The following is an 18200-nucleotide window of genomic DNA, read 5'->3' as shown; positions in this document are numbered from 1 at the left end:
TTTTTTTGTTTTAGGCAAAGAGGGGAGGGGGGGGCGCAGGTGGAGACAGGGGGGGTGGGGGGGTGAGCAAGATTCCGGTTGGGCAGGATGGCTGCTGTCTCCCACTGGGTCATCTGTCATCCATGTGTCTGACTGGAGGACGTGCACACACAGCAAACAACACATACACACACTCCTGCTCCCACAGGAACTGGGATGAACTAAGAAAAAGTATGCCACACACACACACACACACACACACACACACACACACACTTACACAGGCACATACTGTACAGATGCAGGCAGATAAATATTCACACTCTAAAAGAGATTTCGGAGCAAATACCTGCACTATCAATCTTCAAATGGTGATATAAAAGAAATGAAAACAAAGACGCGATGAGATTTTGTTACACAGGGCACAATGAGTGTAGCCAATGAGCTGCTCCCGAGAGGCCTGCCCTAACCCTCCCTTCCTGGCAGATTAGCCTATCACGGCATCCCATTGACCTCTCCACTCCATGCGCCGCCCACACAAACGGGTGAGCCAGCATTAAAGAAGACCAATCTCTCCCTTTCCATTTTTGTTTTCTGCATGCACACTTTCTTACTCTCTCTCCTTAATCATATCTTGGCTCTTTTTCTTCCTCACCCTTCCCTTCCCTTTTTCTCTTTCTCTCCACCCCTCCTTCTCTTTACTCTCTCAACGGCTGACCTGTTATCAGCGCTCTGGAGATTTAACGGCCGAAAAAAAAGCTGAGCGTGAGTCAGGCGTGACGGAGGGACATTTCCCAGTGTCGCCTCTCAATCTTCATGTGATCACACACACACACACACACACACACACACACACACACACACACACACACACACACACACATACACACACACACACACACACACACACACACACACACACACACACACACACACACACACACACGGATTGAGGAATATATTCCTCAATCCGGTCTGTAGAAAGGAACAAAAACAATGAGGACATGGATGTGTTGGTATGAAATCACAGGAATGAGGAAACAGGATTCCAGGCCATTCAGCGGTGCTGCATACGCACTAATGAGTAAAGAGTTCACCATGTGTTGCTATGGGGACCAGGGCTACTTTGACTAAAGGAGAGCAAAAGAGCGAGACACACGGAAAGACACAGGGAGCAAAGAAGAAAAAAAAAAGGAAAACAGCATGGAAAAGGAAGGGGAAGTTGGTGAGGATCCAAGAAACACAGGACAAAGGGTCGGACATATTTTTTCACCATAATGTATTATTTATCAAAAGTTGACCAATTAAGATGGATATATTTCATCACGTTTATTGTGTACTGTAATGTGCAGCGTTGTCTGAGGCGTACTGTATTTAATAATGATGCAGCACTCTGATTGGATGACAATATTTGTAGTGTTTTTCTTATTAGTTTTATATAATTATGGGAATACTGGCTTAGAGCCTTTTGGTATCATTTACCTCAGGTTAAATCTGAAATCATTTGGAATTTGGTGGCATGAAATGTGTCAAATTAATGCCAAGCATCATTATAAATATCACATTTCTAGCATAGAAAAAGTACATGGCTTTTTTTAACTTTAATGGAATATAATGTCAGGCATAGAGGGGAGAGAAAGAGACGTCAAACCAAAACAAGTGAAGAGGTGAAACAATCGTTGGCCACCTAGGGGTCACGACCTGCCTTCGACCCCTTTAGATGTGCGCTCCCGCCAGGGTGGGGGTTGGGGATCGGGGGGGGTGGTAAAACAAGGCATCATTAGAGCTGAGTGATGAGCGGTGGCCGTGTCGGACGACTGCAGGGTACAGCTCTGCTGCAGGACCGACACTGCATTTATAAATGCCAGAAGGCCTTCACAATGCTGTCAACAGCAGCACTGCAACAACTGTGTGTGTGTGTGTGTGGTTAGAGGAGGGGGGTTAAACCACCATTGGTATGAGGCCCCCCCCCCCCCCCGTTAACAAGCTGCCTCTGTGACCCACAGGATATTGCTATACACATGTAGACAACAAACACATTGAGAACACACAGCGCCACTGGAAAAGCATTCCCACCACTAAAGTTCATCTCCTCGAATAGTGCAGCCACTGTGGCCATTTTGGTTTTGTTTAGTCTCCTTTTTTTGACCCCCAAAACTTTGGTTTGATTTTCTCCTTTAATCACAGCTAGCGCAAAGGAAGAAAGAGGAAATGAAGGGAGTGATATGACAAGCAGGGTAGTGTGTGTGTGTGTGTGTGTGTGTGTGTGTGTGTAAGAAGGCAGCAGTGTTGGGACTCCAAGGTCAGCCTCGATAAACACCACATTCACAAGAGGAAGGTGAAGAACCTGCAGTAAAACCTCCCGTTTTACCCCCAATTCCTCCAATCATTGGCCGAGCATTCGCCGCAATTAATCACCGGAATTGTTACACCATGGTAATACCAAAAACAATCTCCATGATCACACGCACAAACAAAATTTCAAATTGCTATCATCCATCTCACCTGCCCCCTGTTAAAGGCATGGGGAATGATAAGGGGAGGGGCAGTGGGTGAGCCATTCACCGGCCTCCCTCTCTCTCTCTTCTCAAAAGGCCTGGCCAGTGAGATGATGGTGAAAAATTAACGGCAAGCAGCCAAACAAGTAAAGGTGCTGGGGCGAGGGGATCAATGTGCGGCATCCGCGGCGGGAGCAGCTATGTAAAACACTTGCCTTAAGTCAGCCGCATCCGGTTAATATTTAATCCCTCCATCCATCTCCACAAAGAGCGTTTCCCTTTTAGCTTTAGCTGCCGTTTACTTTGATTACACACAACCGTTTGGGGTGGGGCGGTGGGGGTTAAAAGCAGGGAACGATAAGAGAGCATGGTGGGTGATTTGCATGGGGATGGAAAATATTCTCAGGTTTGATAATCGCTCGGAGCAGTGTAGTGCCGGTGTGAGACAGAAGAGAGGCCTGAAGTAAGAATTAAATAGAGAAAAAGGGATAGAAGTATTTAAAAAAAAAAAGGTGATGCAGAATGAAGCTCTGACAAACAATCTGAATTTCACTCCGAGGGGTAGCCTTATTTAAAACAAGAGATATGCAAATAAAGCGAAATCCAAAACTGTAACTCCCAAGTGAACATGCAAATCCATCTGTGTATTCCTGGGGAGCCTTCTGCGCTCGCTCTCATGTTGCTTATTTTCGCGTTGCTGTTTTCGCTTCCTTCTTCCTACCGATTGAAGCTTCTCATGTTTATTTTGCGCCGGCACTGAAAACTGCATTTATTACAGAAAAAACAAGTTATAACTACACAGTGTCAACAGCCTCACATATGACCGTAGAGTAACTTTAAAATTGATTGAACATGTGTGCATGTAAGGGTAAATTATTACACACACACACACACACACACACACACACACACACACACACACACACACACACACACACACACACACACACACACACACACACACACACACACACACACACACACACACACACACACACACACACACACACACACACACACATGTTAATACTTTGGCCAATTCCATGGTGCTTAAACACACGATTCTTTTACATTTAAATTAAAGAGGTATTAAAGTGCATTTAAATTAAAGGGGTATTAAAGTTCATGCCACTGCGCTGATTTAAATCCTTTAAAATTGGGAAAATTGAGAACACTGGACACACTGGAATTTTTTTCCCCTTCCGACTTTGCAATGTGTTTGTCAGCTAGCAGCCGGTTTACTGGAAGGGAGCCTTCAGGATGGGCAATGGCAACTGTTCATTTTCTCACTCATTGACCCCAACTCCCCACTTTACAATAAGGATATAAAAGCGGCTCTGTGTTACCCAAGCAGCAAAGAATCAAGGCAACCAGAATTTTTAGATTATTCTGCAGCCACTGCTTTTGAATAAGGTAAACACACCATGCACTGTGTGTACAAATGCACCCACACACAGATGCGATGACCTGTTGTTTTATAACCTGTAGAATTGAGTTAAATAGCATACTGCAGCCTTTAGAAATGAGGATTTTAAAAAAGTTGGATCTAATAGAAAGGTCTTATAAGGAAGGTAAATCATCACTTCTTGACGCACGCATTGACGCACATTTTTGGTAATGTCTAGTAAGCTGATTGGAGAGTAAGATTAAAACAATAGATGAGAGTTTGAACATCTAAAAATGTACTTAACTGGACCCCTACCCCTATCTGTCCACCCATCAACCAACCGACACCATGACCGTTTAATACGCCGGGCTATTGATCACCTTCTATCGCTGAACGCCGTTCAAAGGGGGTAAAAAGCCTGTGACAACACTGACAAGGGTAAAGTGTTATTCCACTTGCACGCCGACAGCTGGACATAAGGGTGGGAGGGTTAGATAGAGCGTGCGTGAGTGGTTGGGGTTGTGGGGGTGTGGGTTTGTGGGGGGGGGGGGGGGGCATTCGGCCGGCCGGGCAGTAATTCTTAATTGACACCTGTCAGGATAATGGTGGCAGCCACAGCTGTTGCGGGAGAATTTGTCCATCGTCCCGTTCATCTGTCAGCTCTAATACCCGTCCTAAAAGCTGCCCCCCCCCCGCCACCACCCTGCTTCCTCCAACACCATCCCACCACCTTGCCATCCATCCGCCCACAAAGACCCCCGACCACTGACACCATCTTCTTTGAGGCTGCTGTTGGACTAAACATTGGGTCACACCGCCATTATCGAACATCCTATCTTCCATGAAAAACAGAACTATTTCATTATCGCTCTGCACTTACAAACCAAGTATTTGGCAAAAAAATGAATGCTCCATATCTCCTTTCTTTATTTGCTTCCTTAACAGCTTTTCATTTCCCTGAAGATCTCCAACTAACTTTGTCTGATGAGGAACAACCAACAAGAGAAAGAAAGGCGAACAGTTTGAAAAATAAAATCATACTCTTTTTTTGTATTCACACTTTCCTCTCCTTGTTCCCTTACTCTTCTTTTTCTTTGCGTTTTGAGTGGCAAACAAGTATTTCTCCCAAGAAAGAGAGGGGGATGTGAGAAGAGAAACGTGCCAGAGTGAGAAATGAAGGGAGAAGGAGTGCCGGGAAATGAGAGGAGAGATGAGATGTACGTGAAAGAGTCGGAGCGAGGGAGAGGTAGAGAGGAAAAAAGAGACGGAGGAGAGCGGGGAGTGTTCAGGGGTTGGGTGTCCCTGGATGGGGCTTTTGCTCTTCTGTAGTGGGCCCATCTCGTTTGTCTTGTTTGTTTGTTGGCATCAAAGAGCTGCCTCTCACTCCCCCTGCTAACTGATGTAATGAGTGGGTAAGCTACATGTTTTTTCCCTGCGCTGAGGAATTCAAATACTTATTAGACAAAATATTCTGTAATTGCTCATCTTTTATTGATACAAGTAACATGTTAAATTTGGATCTAGCAGACTCTCCCATAGCCTCTTGAGGAGGCACGGCCCTGATCAAGAGAGCAAATTTACCCTCGGCAAATGTAATACTTTACTTAAGAAAATTTGAGATGTCAATTTTTCTGCTTTAAATCTTGAATGACTATTTCTCTTGAACGCTTCCCCTCTTATCTTCCTCATGTCTCAGATTATGTTTGGTAGAAGAAGAAAAAAAAACACACGAACAGTTTTTCATTAATGAGCTCTAAAGCCTTACACCCCCTAAAGTGGGGCCTTAACAAAATGTAATTACTCAGCACAACACAAATATTACATAGTAATTAAGCACACTTAACAACGAGCTGATAACAGCTACACCAAGCCGTTTGTCAAAGCTTTGAGTCCAATCTGGATTTCACGAAAGTTAAAAAAGCCAGTTTGTCATGCTGCTGTAACACTGAAAAATGAGAACAAATATTCTTTATTTGGGGGAAATTGTTTTTCTATGGCAGTCAGGAGTAAGACTGCTTGTCAGCCCAGTCCCAGAGGGCTGCTCTCTATCTGTTTCAGACTTGATTTTCTCAGACTTGGATTTTTTTATTGGATCCCATGACTTGATGCTGTTTTAACGTGCTGCAAGGCAGGCAACAAAGCACATCTGGCTGCTTTAATGATATGATTTCCCATCATACTAAGCCACCTCCATTATGACCTCCCACAGAGACATGCTGGCTGCACTTAAGCATTAGGTGTAGGTGCGTGTGTTTCAGTCTGACTGTCTGTGTTTACGGTTGATGGGGTGTGTAGAGTGTGTGTGTGTGTGTGTGTGTGTGTGTGTGTGTGTGTGTGTGTGTGTGTGTGTGTGTGTGTGTGTGTGTGTGTGTGTGTGTGTGTGTGTGTGTGTGTGTGTGTGTGTGTGTGTGTGTGTGTGTAGCGAGGGCAACACACTGGTGGTGATGGTAGCAGTGTGCCCTGAGGGCAGCTTTTTGTTCAGAATGCCCCGGAAAGAATCAGAAAGAAAGACAGAGAAAGAAACAAGGAGGGGTGTTATTGCTATTGTGTGAAATATATCCTTATCTATGTGAGGAGAAAACAAATGCTGCTTGCTAATACCTTCTATTTGATTATATTTCTTATTCACTGATGATCAATACTAAATAAAACATTTCATGCTAGTCTTGAAGCTGTAAAACATTTGTGCAAAAGGATTGCATTTGCAGGGATATAGCTAATGCGTGTAGCTAAGAAACTAACACTGCACACACACACAAAAACACAGGGGCACTTGTGGTGACTTGAGGAATTAGAAGGGCGAGCTGAGGATGTTTGACCTTTGACTGCCTGAAATCCCTGATGTAAATTTAACTAATAGTTTGGGAAGGAGGTGCAGGAGCAAAAGTGGCTATCGACGAGGTCGATCGATGCCACCTGCTAACGACACCACTGCTCCAATTAGCGTAACCTCTAGCCGAGTCCAACACACACATGCGTGCTAAAGGGGAATGCCCAGGAAACATACAGCACGACTGAAGGGGTAAAACAGGTTGTGTGGATCAATATGTGTTCCTGCACCGTCTGATATCTCTTGCTTTGATCAGGAATAGTGAGCAGATATGACAGGCAGGAGTGAGAAATATGTGGCGCTACTGGTGGAGGTTGTTTTCGTGCTCTTGGGGGAACAAGGGGGGGTGGGTGTCTGAAGGCAAGACCCTGCTAAAGAGGATGACTAACATGGCGTGGTTAGCGTTACACTCGTTCAAGTTATTCATTCCAGGAAAACTAACACCGGTCAGTGCTAAGCTACAAACACACACACGCTCTCTTCGCCGCTGTCTCACCCCCCCTCTTCTCTAACTCTAACACACACACACACACACGGACTTCTAACATAAAGTTCTTATTTCTCAGAAACTGCAAAGCCTTAAAGCCATCGGAAGTAATAAACCGGTCCAACTTTGAGGGCGAAGACACTGGTTCCTTTGCTGAAAATCTAGTTTTTTTATCAAACAGATCTGGCAACATTAAGAGGGAAGAAAACACACCTCGAGGCTACACACTCCTCAGGACGTCGGTGTAGACAGAAGGGTGGGGTGGTGGGGGTAAGGGGGGTGGGCACATAAATCTCAGCATGCTGATTATTTTGAGGGGAGAATATCACATAACAGAACCGTCAAGTAAAAGCACAAAGGTTGCTGTGTAATCTTAGCCACCCCGGGCATGCAAAATCATTAATCCCCGGGCACAGTGATTCTTCAGCTCGGAAATAAACTGGAGGCCTTCAGGGAGGCGGCTACAGCACCGAGTTGGGAGGACGATCATCAGCCAAAAAGTACGAGGAGACCCTGTTATGATGTGCTGCTGATTTACTAGCAGGGCTGCAACACATTGCAAAAGTGTAAAAACTTCACTTTTTTTTTTAAGAAATACGGTGCCTGGGATTACTTTGGATTGCTGACACATCAAGGGGTTAAAACATGCCTGAGCTGTGTCATTAATATAAAAAATAAATCTTGCAACAATTCCAAACTTTGAAGGGAAAACTTTAAGAAATTACGCCGCTTCTCTAAAACTGAAATTTAGCTTGGGAATTAAAAGGGATTGACATGAAAACAAAGTGAGATTAAAAAAAAGGGAAAGGTGCTGGTATGGCTCACCTAATGCAAGGTTATAAGAGTGGTGGATGTGGAAGTGTGTGTGGGGGGGGGGGGGGGGCTCACCGAGGTCATTAACTGGCATTGTCTCCTGACGTGATTAGTCAGGTAGCAAAGTCCATTTGTCACCTGCACAGGCAAATTGAGTTGGTGCTGCACTAGGGGCTATGGGGACTGTATAATATCAACTTGATTACATCAAGGCAGCTGCGGACTTGACACCTTACTGAATTTGTCAGCATTAATCGTTAGGGCCTGTCACAAATCCATCAGCCCCACAGATAATTAGGGCTCTCTCTAATGAAGCCAACGGGAAGCAACCTAACCCTCAACCCCCCCTATACACACACACACCCTATACCCACATACACACACTCACACGGTCTTTCTTATAATTAACCATCGTGCTCCGCAGAAATAAGAGCGACTATCTTATCTGCTCTTCCTCCTCCTTACTCGTCTTCTTCCTCCTCTAAGACTATCTAAGCCTGCCTGGGATGAAAGACGGCATCACTCCGTTATGTCTTTTTTATTGCTCCTGTCTTACTTCCTGCACCCCACCCCCCCAACCCCCACCCTTAAATCGAGTCATTTAATGATGAGGTGAGGCTACAAGTGTATTAACACACACAGTGACGTGCATAATAAAATACACACTGGGAAGAAGAATATACATTTACACACTCAGTTTTACAAGTTTCTTACCATCTTATTTTTACTAGTAGGGTTTCTGAACAGAGGTTCTTAAATTAAAACTATAAAAATATATAAGATCAGATAAGACGTACCTTTATTAATCCCTGTAGGGAATTTCAGTAGTTAAATTGCATATTGTAATTGTATATTATTGTAAGTGTAATAAGAGATACATGTGGCCTGTATAAAAATGTGACACACACACACACACACACACACACACACACACACACACACACACACACACACACACACACACACACACACACACACACACACACACACACACACACACACACACACACACACACACACACACACACACACACACACACCTCAAAAGTAGTAAACATTTTTAGATAATTATAGTTTGATAGAATAAATGCATTAATGTGGCCCAACAGTAAGTAATTCTCCTTTAAAAATGTTTGCATTTTTTATGACATTTGAAAAATTAAGGAAAACTAAAAAATGTATTTGTTGCTACAAGACCATGAAACATATATCATAATAAGCTTCCTGCAATATGGATAAATAAAATGTGTACAACTCAAAGAATTTCAGAATTATGACTTTCGCTATTTCGGGTGTTTCAGGGCAAATTTGGCATTGACAGACTACAGTAAACATTGCGTCACAAATATTATATTCAACCAAAAAAGGTACGAGGGGAAAATAAAAAAGAAACCTGTCGAGACAAGTCGGCTATTGTTGTTTTAATTGTCTGAGCTCTGATTTCCATTCAATCTTACCATGAACAATTTCCTCTCAGAGCAGCAGCACATAGAGGAAGCCACAGGTCAGTACCAGCTCCCAGTGGAGCACCAGGCAACCCAGTGAGTGTGTGTATGTGTGTGTATGTGTATGTGTATGTGTATGTGTATGTGTATGTGTATGTGTGTGTACATTTTTTTGTTGCTATTGGGATCGGGTGCAGGGTGTTATATCTGACCGACTGTCATGTTCATGGAAGAATGGAAAACATCCCATTTGCCAAGCTGTGATTGACCATTACACCCCATGATGTGCATGGCACTCAGTGGACAGTGTGATGGATCAATGATGTGTGTGTGAGAAAAGAGTGTGTGTTTGCTGAGTGTAAAGGAGAGGTCACAGCCATGTCATGTCTGCATGCCTCCATCTACATGCAGAAACCTAAACAATGGACAACCTTTTCCTGGAGGCTAATTCGCCAAACCGACAACGCACATTTTGAAAACTAAAATCTCTAAATATGAAGAATTTCCTTGAAAGTAGAGACCTGAAATCATGTGAAAGGGTGGTTTGCTATAAAGGCAAGTTAAAAAGAAAGCAGTCGACAGCGAGCACTGGTTGAATGCTCTCCATCCTACACTCTCGTCTCATCCTCCTCCTCATCCTCACCACCACCACCAGCTCACTGCTTAAAATGATAAAACCTGCTGAGTTCAAAGTCTTCGATGGCTGGCCCTCCTGTTCGACCCGCTTTGCACCTCATATTTCAAAATCTCTTTAAAATTCTGTAACTGTCTTTTGTTCACTCCAGTTGTTAATGCCTAACTTCAAAGGCTCGGCCTCATTAGCACAGAGGTAGAAACCCCTGTCACTCATTTACATTTGTTTAAAGGCTGCAGGGGGAGACGAGAGGGGAAAAAGGAGGGAGTCCAAATCCAAACCACTAGAAGTCAACCTTGTCGGTCGTCTGCCAAGACCTGGTTTTATCAGTTGGTCACATTGCAAACTCCCCTCCAGCAATGGATATTGATTTCATTACTGGGCTGATTCTTACAGTGAATGTGGGCTGAATTTGGATGGGAACAACATGTATCTCTATGAAGAGAAAAAAGCAGATGAAAAAAAGTGTTAGGGTTGATTTTTCCTGTGATCTACTGAACACACCACCCTTTCATCTGCTTTTGAGTTCCATCCCTGAAATAAAAAAAAGCTGATTTAGCATCAAAATTCGCTAACTTTTTACGCTTTATAGTTTCGCGTTGAGACAACAGAAGGGGTTGTGTGTACGAGTGGCTAAACCTTACCAGAGCCATGGTTGTCTTCATGGAAGGATTTATTGATGTTTATCAGGGATGAATAGATCAAAGACTGCCACATGACAGGCGATCAATCACGCATCAAATCAAGGATGGCAATCCTCTAATAAAACTGAAAGAAAGGGAAGGAAAAAAACCGGCTCTCACCAGATTTTCTCCCCCTTCTTTCCCAGTCAATTATTCATCATTACTCACTCTTGAACCTCATAGCTGCCTTTTATCCCCATAACATGCCATTTAGTGTATCTCATCATTCTTAAGAGAACTTTTACGGTAAAAAAGGATAAAACAATCATCTCAAAGTGGCACATATTTGCGCAGTAAAGACACATTTTAAACACAGCTGTTGGTCAGGGGTTGAGTTGCGCTACGTGTTAATAACACAACACATTTAAACAGCTGTAAAATAAATCAGTTTCATTTGACACTTGTAAATGAAAACTAGTTGGTAACTGTGATGAGAAGAAATGAAAGGCGGGGTATACCTGCTGCTCGCCGCGGCTCTTGCTGCTTTCTCCTCGGCATAGTGACCGTCACTTTCCACGGTGCTTCTCATGCAGGAATTACAAGCAAATCAAGTCAGTCAGTTCTGGAAAAGCATCCCGTTTTTCAGGGGTAGAGGATCTGATCTCTGGGTTGACTTCTTCTTCTCAAAATGTTTGCTCTTTTTTGGAAATAAAAGCTGTGTTGTCTCGGACTGTAAGCACACAAATTACGAAGGGGTTCGGCCAGCTCCTGACACCTTCATGTCCATCAAAGATCATCTTCCTTCATGTCTCTCATGGCAAGAACATTTTTTAAAAAACAGCTGCAGTAGTGAGACCCTAAAACCCCAAGTTTTCTGCTCACTCCCCCCTGGAAAAATGACTAATCTCCAGTGTTGTTTAGAAGGGGGCGATACTTTGCTGCGCCTTTTTCACGCAACTAAAAAATAAATAAACTCTGGCGGTAGCAAAACAAATAAGTCCCGTGTGAGCGCAGCGCAAAGCTCTGATAAGTAATGTATCCTCGTGTTTCCTTGTCTTATCGAGCCAGAGACCTGCAAGACAGAAAGGGGGAGAGGAGAAAATAGACAGACAGGCATTAGATGGGTTAATGTCAGTCCCGTCACCACCACGCCACCTCAGCCCGGATCCAGCCTCCCTAGTCCGGCGGACACTTTTTCCTCCCTCCCCTCATTCCCCCTTTTCTCCCATTGAAACAAAAATAAATGGCACAATGTGGAATTCTGTCTTACTCACCGTTTTTTTTAACAGTAGCGGAAATAATTCCCACCGCTCATCTCATCGCATCTTGGACGGGTTTTTTTTTTTTGGCTGATGCGGTGGAGAGGACTTGAGAGAGAGGGGCAACAAACAAGACGCATCCAAAGCTTCGCCAACAACAGATCAGGTCGACATGGACTACAATGTGTGTCTTTACAAAAAGCAACACATATAATAAGAGAGGGGGGAAAAACTCCAAGAGTCTGATCCGAGGTCTTCCAAAAGAGAAAAAATGGAAACGCGGTGGATCCAGAAGCTGTTTCAGACAGTCTCAACTGATAGACAGACGCATCGAGTGGCTTTTCCTGCTACATTTTTACTCCTCCCCTCTCCACAAGCGTCACCCCTGACAGAGGAGCCTACCTGTCAATCTTTTTAATTGTCTTGTTTTCCCCCATCTCCCTCTCTTTCCTTCTCCATTTGCTTTTAAAAGCTCCGACAAAAGGGGAAGGAATCTTTCGGAACTCAACCACTAAAACTTATGAACATGTGATCGCAAACCACAACAAGTAATGCGACTGTTTAACAACTTAAATGTCATCTTTAGCTTTACAACAGCGTGGCACTGACACTGCACGAGTTCGTATCCCACCGAGGGGGTGGGACGAGGGTTCAATGGTCCAATATGTTGTAGTAATAGTTACATGGGTTTGACAGCGAGATGGTAGCATCTAAATGAAACGTGCAGGAACACACGCTGCTGATAAGACACACGCTTTGGTTACAGGTGTATGTGGGAACAAACGCCAAAAATATAATAAAAAATGCAAAATATAATATATGATAAACCGCAGCGAAATTGCACAACTCGTAATATTTAGCAGATTTGTGGATTCTTTAAAAAGATATCGGCAGAATTGGTTTCGTGGGAGGAAAACGTTTGAGGATATGTTCGGATACGAGGATTGATTTGTTTCACCTTACTAGGAAGTGAGTGTTGTGTCCGGGAAGGGGAGGGACTCCGACAACAAGTCTGTGGCAATGCTGTGCTGCTGCTGCTGCTGCTGCTGCTGCTTACAGTGCTGCACCAGAGCAACCATTTAATCCGAAATACTGCATTTAGTGATTATTGTTTTTGAATCTTGACGCTACAAAGAATCGCGTTATTAATTTTTGTCCTCAAACCGCGTTTTGCACCGCTTTGCTTGGCCCGGCCTGCAACACACAGAGAGGGGAACAGCCCACAGCGCAGGCTAATGGCAGTGGGGTTTATTGCTGCTGTTAAAATCTAGTTGTCCGTGAACTTTGTCACATTTCGGAGCCATGTCCACCATGCTGCTGGCTAGGAACGGCAGAACAGCTGTTTCGCTAACCGGCTTGGGTCTCAGAGGCACCGACTCACTTTCAGGAGTTCACCCCGTGGCGCGGCGCTCCATCATAGATATGTCCTACTCCGCACACTTCATGGATTTTAAAGGATCCTCCATACCGAGCAGCATGAAAAAGCTGGTCGTAAACAAGCTAAATCATAATTTTAGAGAGGCCGTTTCTACGCAAACCGTCGCGATTCCGACACCTGGGGACGCGGAGTTGCTCGTCAGAAATCGGTAAGTTGTGTTTTTTAGGGGGGCAGATTGTCCTCCCCCTGCTCGTTCGGAATAGCAATAAGTGACCCAAAGCGAGTATATTAGTGGATCATTACGTGACGCCGATCTATCACATGGATGTTATTGAGAAGTTGTATAAAGCTTACCTTGATTTACCCATGTCCGGCACCTGCGATCATCATCATCATCACAAGATGGCAAAATACGTGAGGAATAAGCGGTGTACTGTAATTCCAAGTTCCGCCCTCTCTGCATTTGTCTATCAATCCATCTCGGCATCTCTCCCTCCCTCACTCCCTCCCTCTCCCTCTCTTTCTCCCTCTCTCTCTGTCCTCCTGTCTTTTTACGTCACCAAACTGCAAACAGAAAGTCACGGAGGGGGGGCTCAGACTGGCATCAGGAGATGGAAATGATGGAGAAGGGGATGCAGTGTTACATGGTGCGGGAATTGCAGCATAATTTCTCTCATTCGCAGCTGCAGCGGTGTACTCACCGTTAGGGGAGAGTAAAGCCACCTGGAGTCAGGATCAATGCTTCTTTCAGACACACTAACACACTGAATGATCATCGTATATAATTGATAAATAGTATTAAAGTACGCTTAAGGTGGAAAAAGGCATGAATTAATTCAAAAAGCAGGATTTCTGATTCCAGCTGGAGGTAATATCTAACCCTAATTTTGATTTACTACTATTTTATGTATGCCTGATCTGATTTTGAATTTTATTCTAGCCTTACATAAATGCACCTCAGGGTTTATTATGGTATTCACTGCCAATACAATTAACATTTCCTATAAGATTTAGATTCAGATTTAGTCTTATTTACTCACAAGACAGATATTAGTGAAGACCTTTGACCGTTACGTTTTCTGTATGTGTATGTGAAGACAGTAATCGGATCCGTTAAGAGGTTTTTATTAACAGAAAATAAATATTTCTGTTATTGGATTAGTGCTAATTCAGAACTGCTCCTAATTAAAAATTGCAAAGAGAAGTCTTTAGCGACAACTTTCAGAGTGAGAAACAGATCATTTTGAAAGGATCATTACTGCAGTGAAAGTGGTAGATATATTTACATGTACAAGATTCAAATAATTGACTTTATTTTAAAGTGTTTTATATAATATCATCAAAGCAGGTCTTTTAAATATACATTAATTTCTGAAGTCCCCATTCTCGTCAGCTCTGCACCTCTGTGTACGCTTTTTGAGTACAACTTGTATGTAGTCTCAGAAATATATACAAGTACATGCCCTGCGTATAAGCCAGAGGTAGCATCAAACTGCATGATGTGCTTTTATGACGTTATTCAAAGTGGAGTGTCATAATTCTACATTCTCTGTTACTTTTTTTGATAAAGAGTGCAGTCCAAATGATACATTTGCATCCATTTAGTTGTCAATTTTGCTATGAATAGAACGTTTAGGCCTTGAAATGTTAATATTGTCTTTTGTTTTCTTTCAGAATTTAGCATATGTGCATCAATAACAGCAATAATGTTATTAAAATGTTACTGTAACAAGTGTTGGTGTGTTTAAGTTACCTGTACATAATGTAATTTGCCATCTTGTTGCTCTTAGATTTATTCAAAGGTTGGTGGGAACATTGCCACCATTTCAGCAGTTTTAATCTCTTACAATTTCAAATTGTGTATACCTTTTGAGGATATCTCCATGTGAAGAAACTAATTGTATAGATGTAAACTAGTCAAATCTAGGTGTTTTGTTATATCACCGTGACCCATCTTTAAAACCACAGAAGCATTATCTAAAAGCTCAAAGTACACATGTGACACGCACAGTAATGAGGCACAGCATGCGTCCCGCTCTAAAAGACATAAATGATTTATTTATACCTTACCACTTTCTCACTTATTTGTTCCCAACAAGTAAGATGAGTAGGGCCATCTTTGAGTCGAGAAGCAAAAAGCAACTATCTAAGAAGTGTGGTTTTGTTGATGGTGTCTCTGAAGACAATGAATCATGACATCATGCAATGTGTTTTGTGATACAAGCCTCTCCCTGTCAGTGCAGGACCGTGCTCTTCTAGAGAAAACTGAATCATTGCCAAAACAAACTAGAGTGTTTGTGCCCCGTGCAGACATGTCTGGAGAAGGAAGCTGAAATCTTGACCTTCAGACAGTAATCTGGGAAAATGCGCTCGCACTAATGACCAGAGAAAGCTTTTGTTTTGTGAATGTATGCCTATCGTTCACAACTTCATCATGTATTTGTTTTATTTCTCTCACATTTCATAATAATGTTTTTTTCTCTCTTTTTCAGTTATGCTGGAGTGAACGCCTCTGATATTAATTACTCAGCAGGCCGTTATGACCCCTCGGTAAAGCCCCCCTTCGATGCCGGTTTCGAGGGTATCGGTGAGGTGGTTGGCCTTGGCCTTAGCGCCAGCTCCAGTTACACCGTCGGGGACACCGTGGCCTACTTCGGCAGCGGTGCCTTTGCAGAGTACACAGTGGTGCCAGCCAAGGAGAGTGTCCCCGTCCCTGCGGTGAAGCCAGAGTTCCTCACCCTGCTGGTCAGCGGTGCCACGGCCTACATCGCCCTGAAACGCCTTGGTGACCTAACCAAAGGTGAGACGGTTCTAGTCACAGCGGCTGCAGGAGGAACCGGACAGTTCGCCGTGCAGTTTGCCAAGCAGGCTGGTTGCCACGTGATCGGGACGTGTTCATCCAACGAGAAAGCCGGCTTCCTGAAGTCCATCGGCTGCGACCGTCCGATCAACTACACCCAAGAAGACCTGGCGAAGACGCTGAGGAAAGAGTACCCACAAGGCGTAGATGTGGTGTACGAGTCCGTTGGAGGCAGCGTCTTAGAACTGGCAGTGAACAGTTTGGCAACCAAGGGCAGGCTTATAGTGATCGGCTTCATCTCGGGGTACCAGACGGCATCAGGGATCCCGCACTTCAGAGGGGGAACGCTTCCGGTCAAGCTGCTCCAGAAGTCGGCCAGCATTCGAGGTTTCTTCCTGCCCCACTTCCTCAGCGATTACAAAGAGGCTCTGGGAAGCATGATGCAGATGTTTGCCAAAGGGAAGCTGGTGTGTGAGGTGGATTGTGGGGATATGTCAGAGGAGGGGAGGTTCGCAGGGTTGGAGTCAGTGTTCCGAGCCGTGGACTACATGTATGCAGGGAAAAACCTGGGCAAGGTTGTGGTAGAAGTGGTACCACCCCCTGTTAGCAATAGCAAGCTATGATTAAAACTAATCATTCATGTACTAAAAAATTATACTTGAAAGAAAACGATTGTTGAAGTAAAAAAGCGGGAAAATGTAGGGCTTTATTTGTGTTCAATAGAGAATATTATATTTATTTTTGTTATATGATTGCTATATATAAATCTACAAAATGCTTTCACCAAAAAAAATAGCAACTTTATTTTCTGCAATCATTGTTTTGAAAGATTTTTATGCAGTATTTGAACCTGATTACGGTATTAAACAAACATTTTAACTGATAACTCATACTGATAACTGATGATCATATTGTATAATTATTCTGATAAAAAATCTGAAAAGGTAGCCTCATTTTTTAAAGCATTTCTCAATCTTCTGAGCCCACCTTCTGGTTCAAGTCCACCTCTGAAATTAATTTAGACCAGCTGCCATAATGTGCTCGCTTTTACTCACTCTCAGGTACTTTATCTACCATAAATGTTTTATGATAGACTTCATTGTTTTTCTAATAGGGGCTTACAATGGTATGCGCTTGTCAAAAGTGAGTGCTGCTCCAGGTGTGCTTGGTATTTCATCGCCTGTTTGTGGCTGACAGAAACGGCATTCGCACAATCAATCTTTTCATTCACATGCCCCGAAGCTGCACATAATATAAAAAAAATTAGTCCAGATAAACCAGGAGTTGGACTTGAAAATGCCATTACTTTTTTCCCACTGCAAGTGAAAAAAAACACATATAGTGAATGTATTGTGGAATGCCCTTTGACATATTTTTCCATTTTTTGTATTTAATTTTGTTTTCGAAACAAGAAACAAAGCAGCACAACAGATGTTAGTAAGTTTAGTCACATGGCAGATCATTCCTACATGAACTCAAAGACCTTCACTCATTGTGAAAAGATAACACTTGGAAGATAAGTGTTTTTGCAACTTTAAGAGTACAATAGGTGTCTAAGGTTCCCTTAAAAAGCAAGAATAGTGTATGTTAAAGCAGGCTGTGCTGTGTTTATGTGCAGTATGTGGTGTAAAACAAACACCTGTTCCTACCTGGCAGGGATGGCTGTAGTGTCCATTCACTGTGAACATGTTATTTCCTCATCCAGGTGGCCACTCAAAATATAACCCAGTGTGAAATGCGTTACAGGTGTGACCCCAGCATGCAAAGCTGCTCCTTCACGGGACGGCGTAGGAAATCAGAAACACACCAGGCTGATGCCGTTTTACATTCGTAATGCAGGAGTCCAGAAAAACTCGGATGGTCTTTGAACAGACATCTGTCACTTTCAGATTTACGTGCAGTGATTCCCGATGTTTTGAGGACTTTTAAATGTATATTTTCTTTTTTTCTTTCAATTAGGTGTAGATATAAAATAGATTACTTTAACACATATACAGTACAACAAAATAATGAATTTCTGAACCTATAGACATTACTTTTCCTCAACTTTTTAATATTTTTTATTTT

At 43.2% G+C, this 18200-nt stretch overlaps 2 protein-coding genes across 3 annotated transcripts in view; one reads left to right on the top strand and one right to left on the bottom strand.

Moving 5' to 3' along the window:
• LOC134861806 (teashirt homolog 1-like) overlaps positions 1–13817 on the bottom strand; it is a 36014-nt gene extending 22197 nt beyond the window's left edge. The window contains exons 1-2 of one of the 2 annotated variants that reach the window (XM_063879288.1): positions 13688–13817; positions 11215–11768 (exon numbers count right to left, since the gene is read on the bottom strand). In XM_063879288.1, the coding sequence (XP_063735358.1) occupies positions 11215–11254 (40 nt within the window). In that variant the 5' untranslated portion in view covers positions 11255–11768; positions 13688–13817. Of the gene's footprint in view, positions 1–11214; positions 11769–11970; positions 12809–13687 lie in introns of those variants that run through there. The other variant, XM_063879287.1, reaches the window with a different exon arrangement.
• On the top strand, positions 12926–17080 carry LOC134861807 (prostaglandin reductase 3-like). Its single transcript, XM_063879289.1, has 2 exons — positions 12926–13541; positions 15826–17080. The coding sequence occupies exons 1-2, from the start codon at positions 13258–13260 to the stop codon at positions 16754–16756; spliced, it is 1215 nt and encodes a 404-aa protein (XP_063735359.1). The 5' UTR covers positions 12926–13257; the 3' UTR covers positions 16757–17080.
• The last annotated feature ends 1120 nt before the right edge of the window (positions 17081–18200 follow it).

This window comes from Eleginops maclovinus, chromosome 3 (genome assembly GCF_036324505.1).
Source record: "Eleginops maclovinus isolate JMC-PN-2008 ecotype Puerto Natales chromosome 3, JC_Emac_rtc_rv5, whole genome shotgun sequence".
NCBI lineage: Eukaryota > Metazoa > Chordata > Actinopteri > Perciformes > Eleginopidae > Eleginops > Eleginops maclovinus.
Note: the sequence above shows the minus strand (reverse complement) of the source record. Positions and strands in the feature narration are given on the sequence as shown.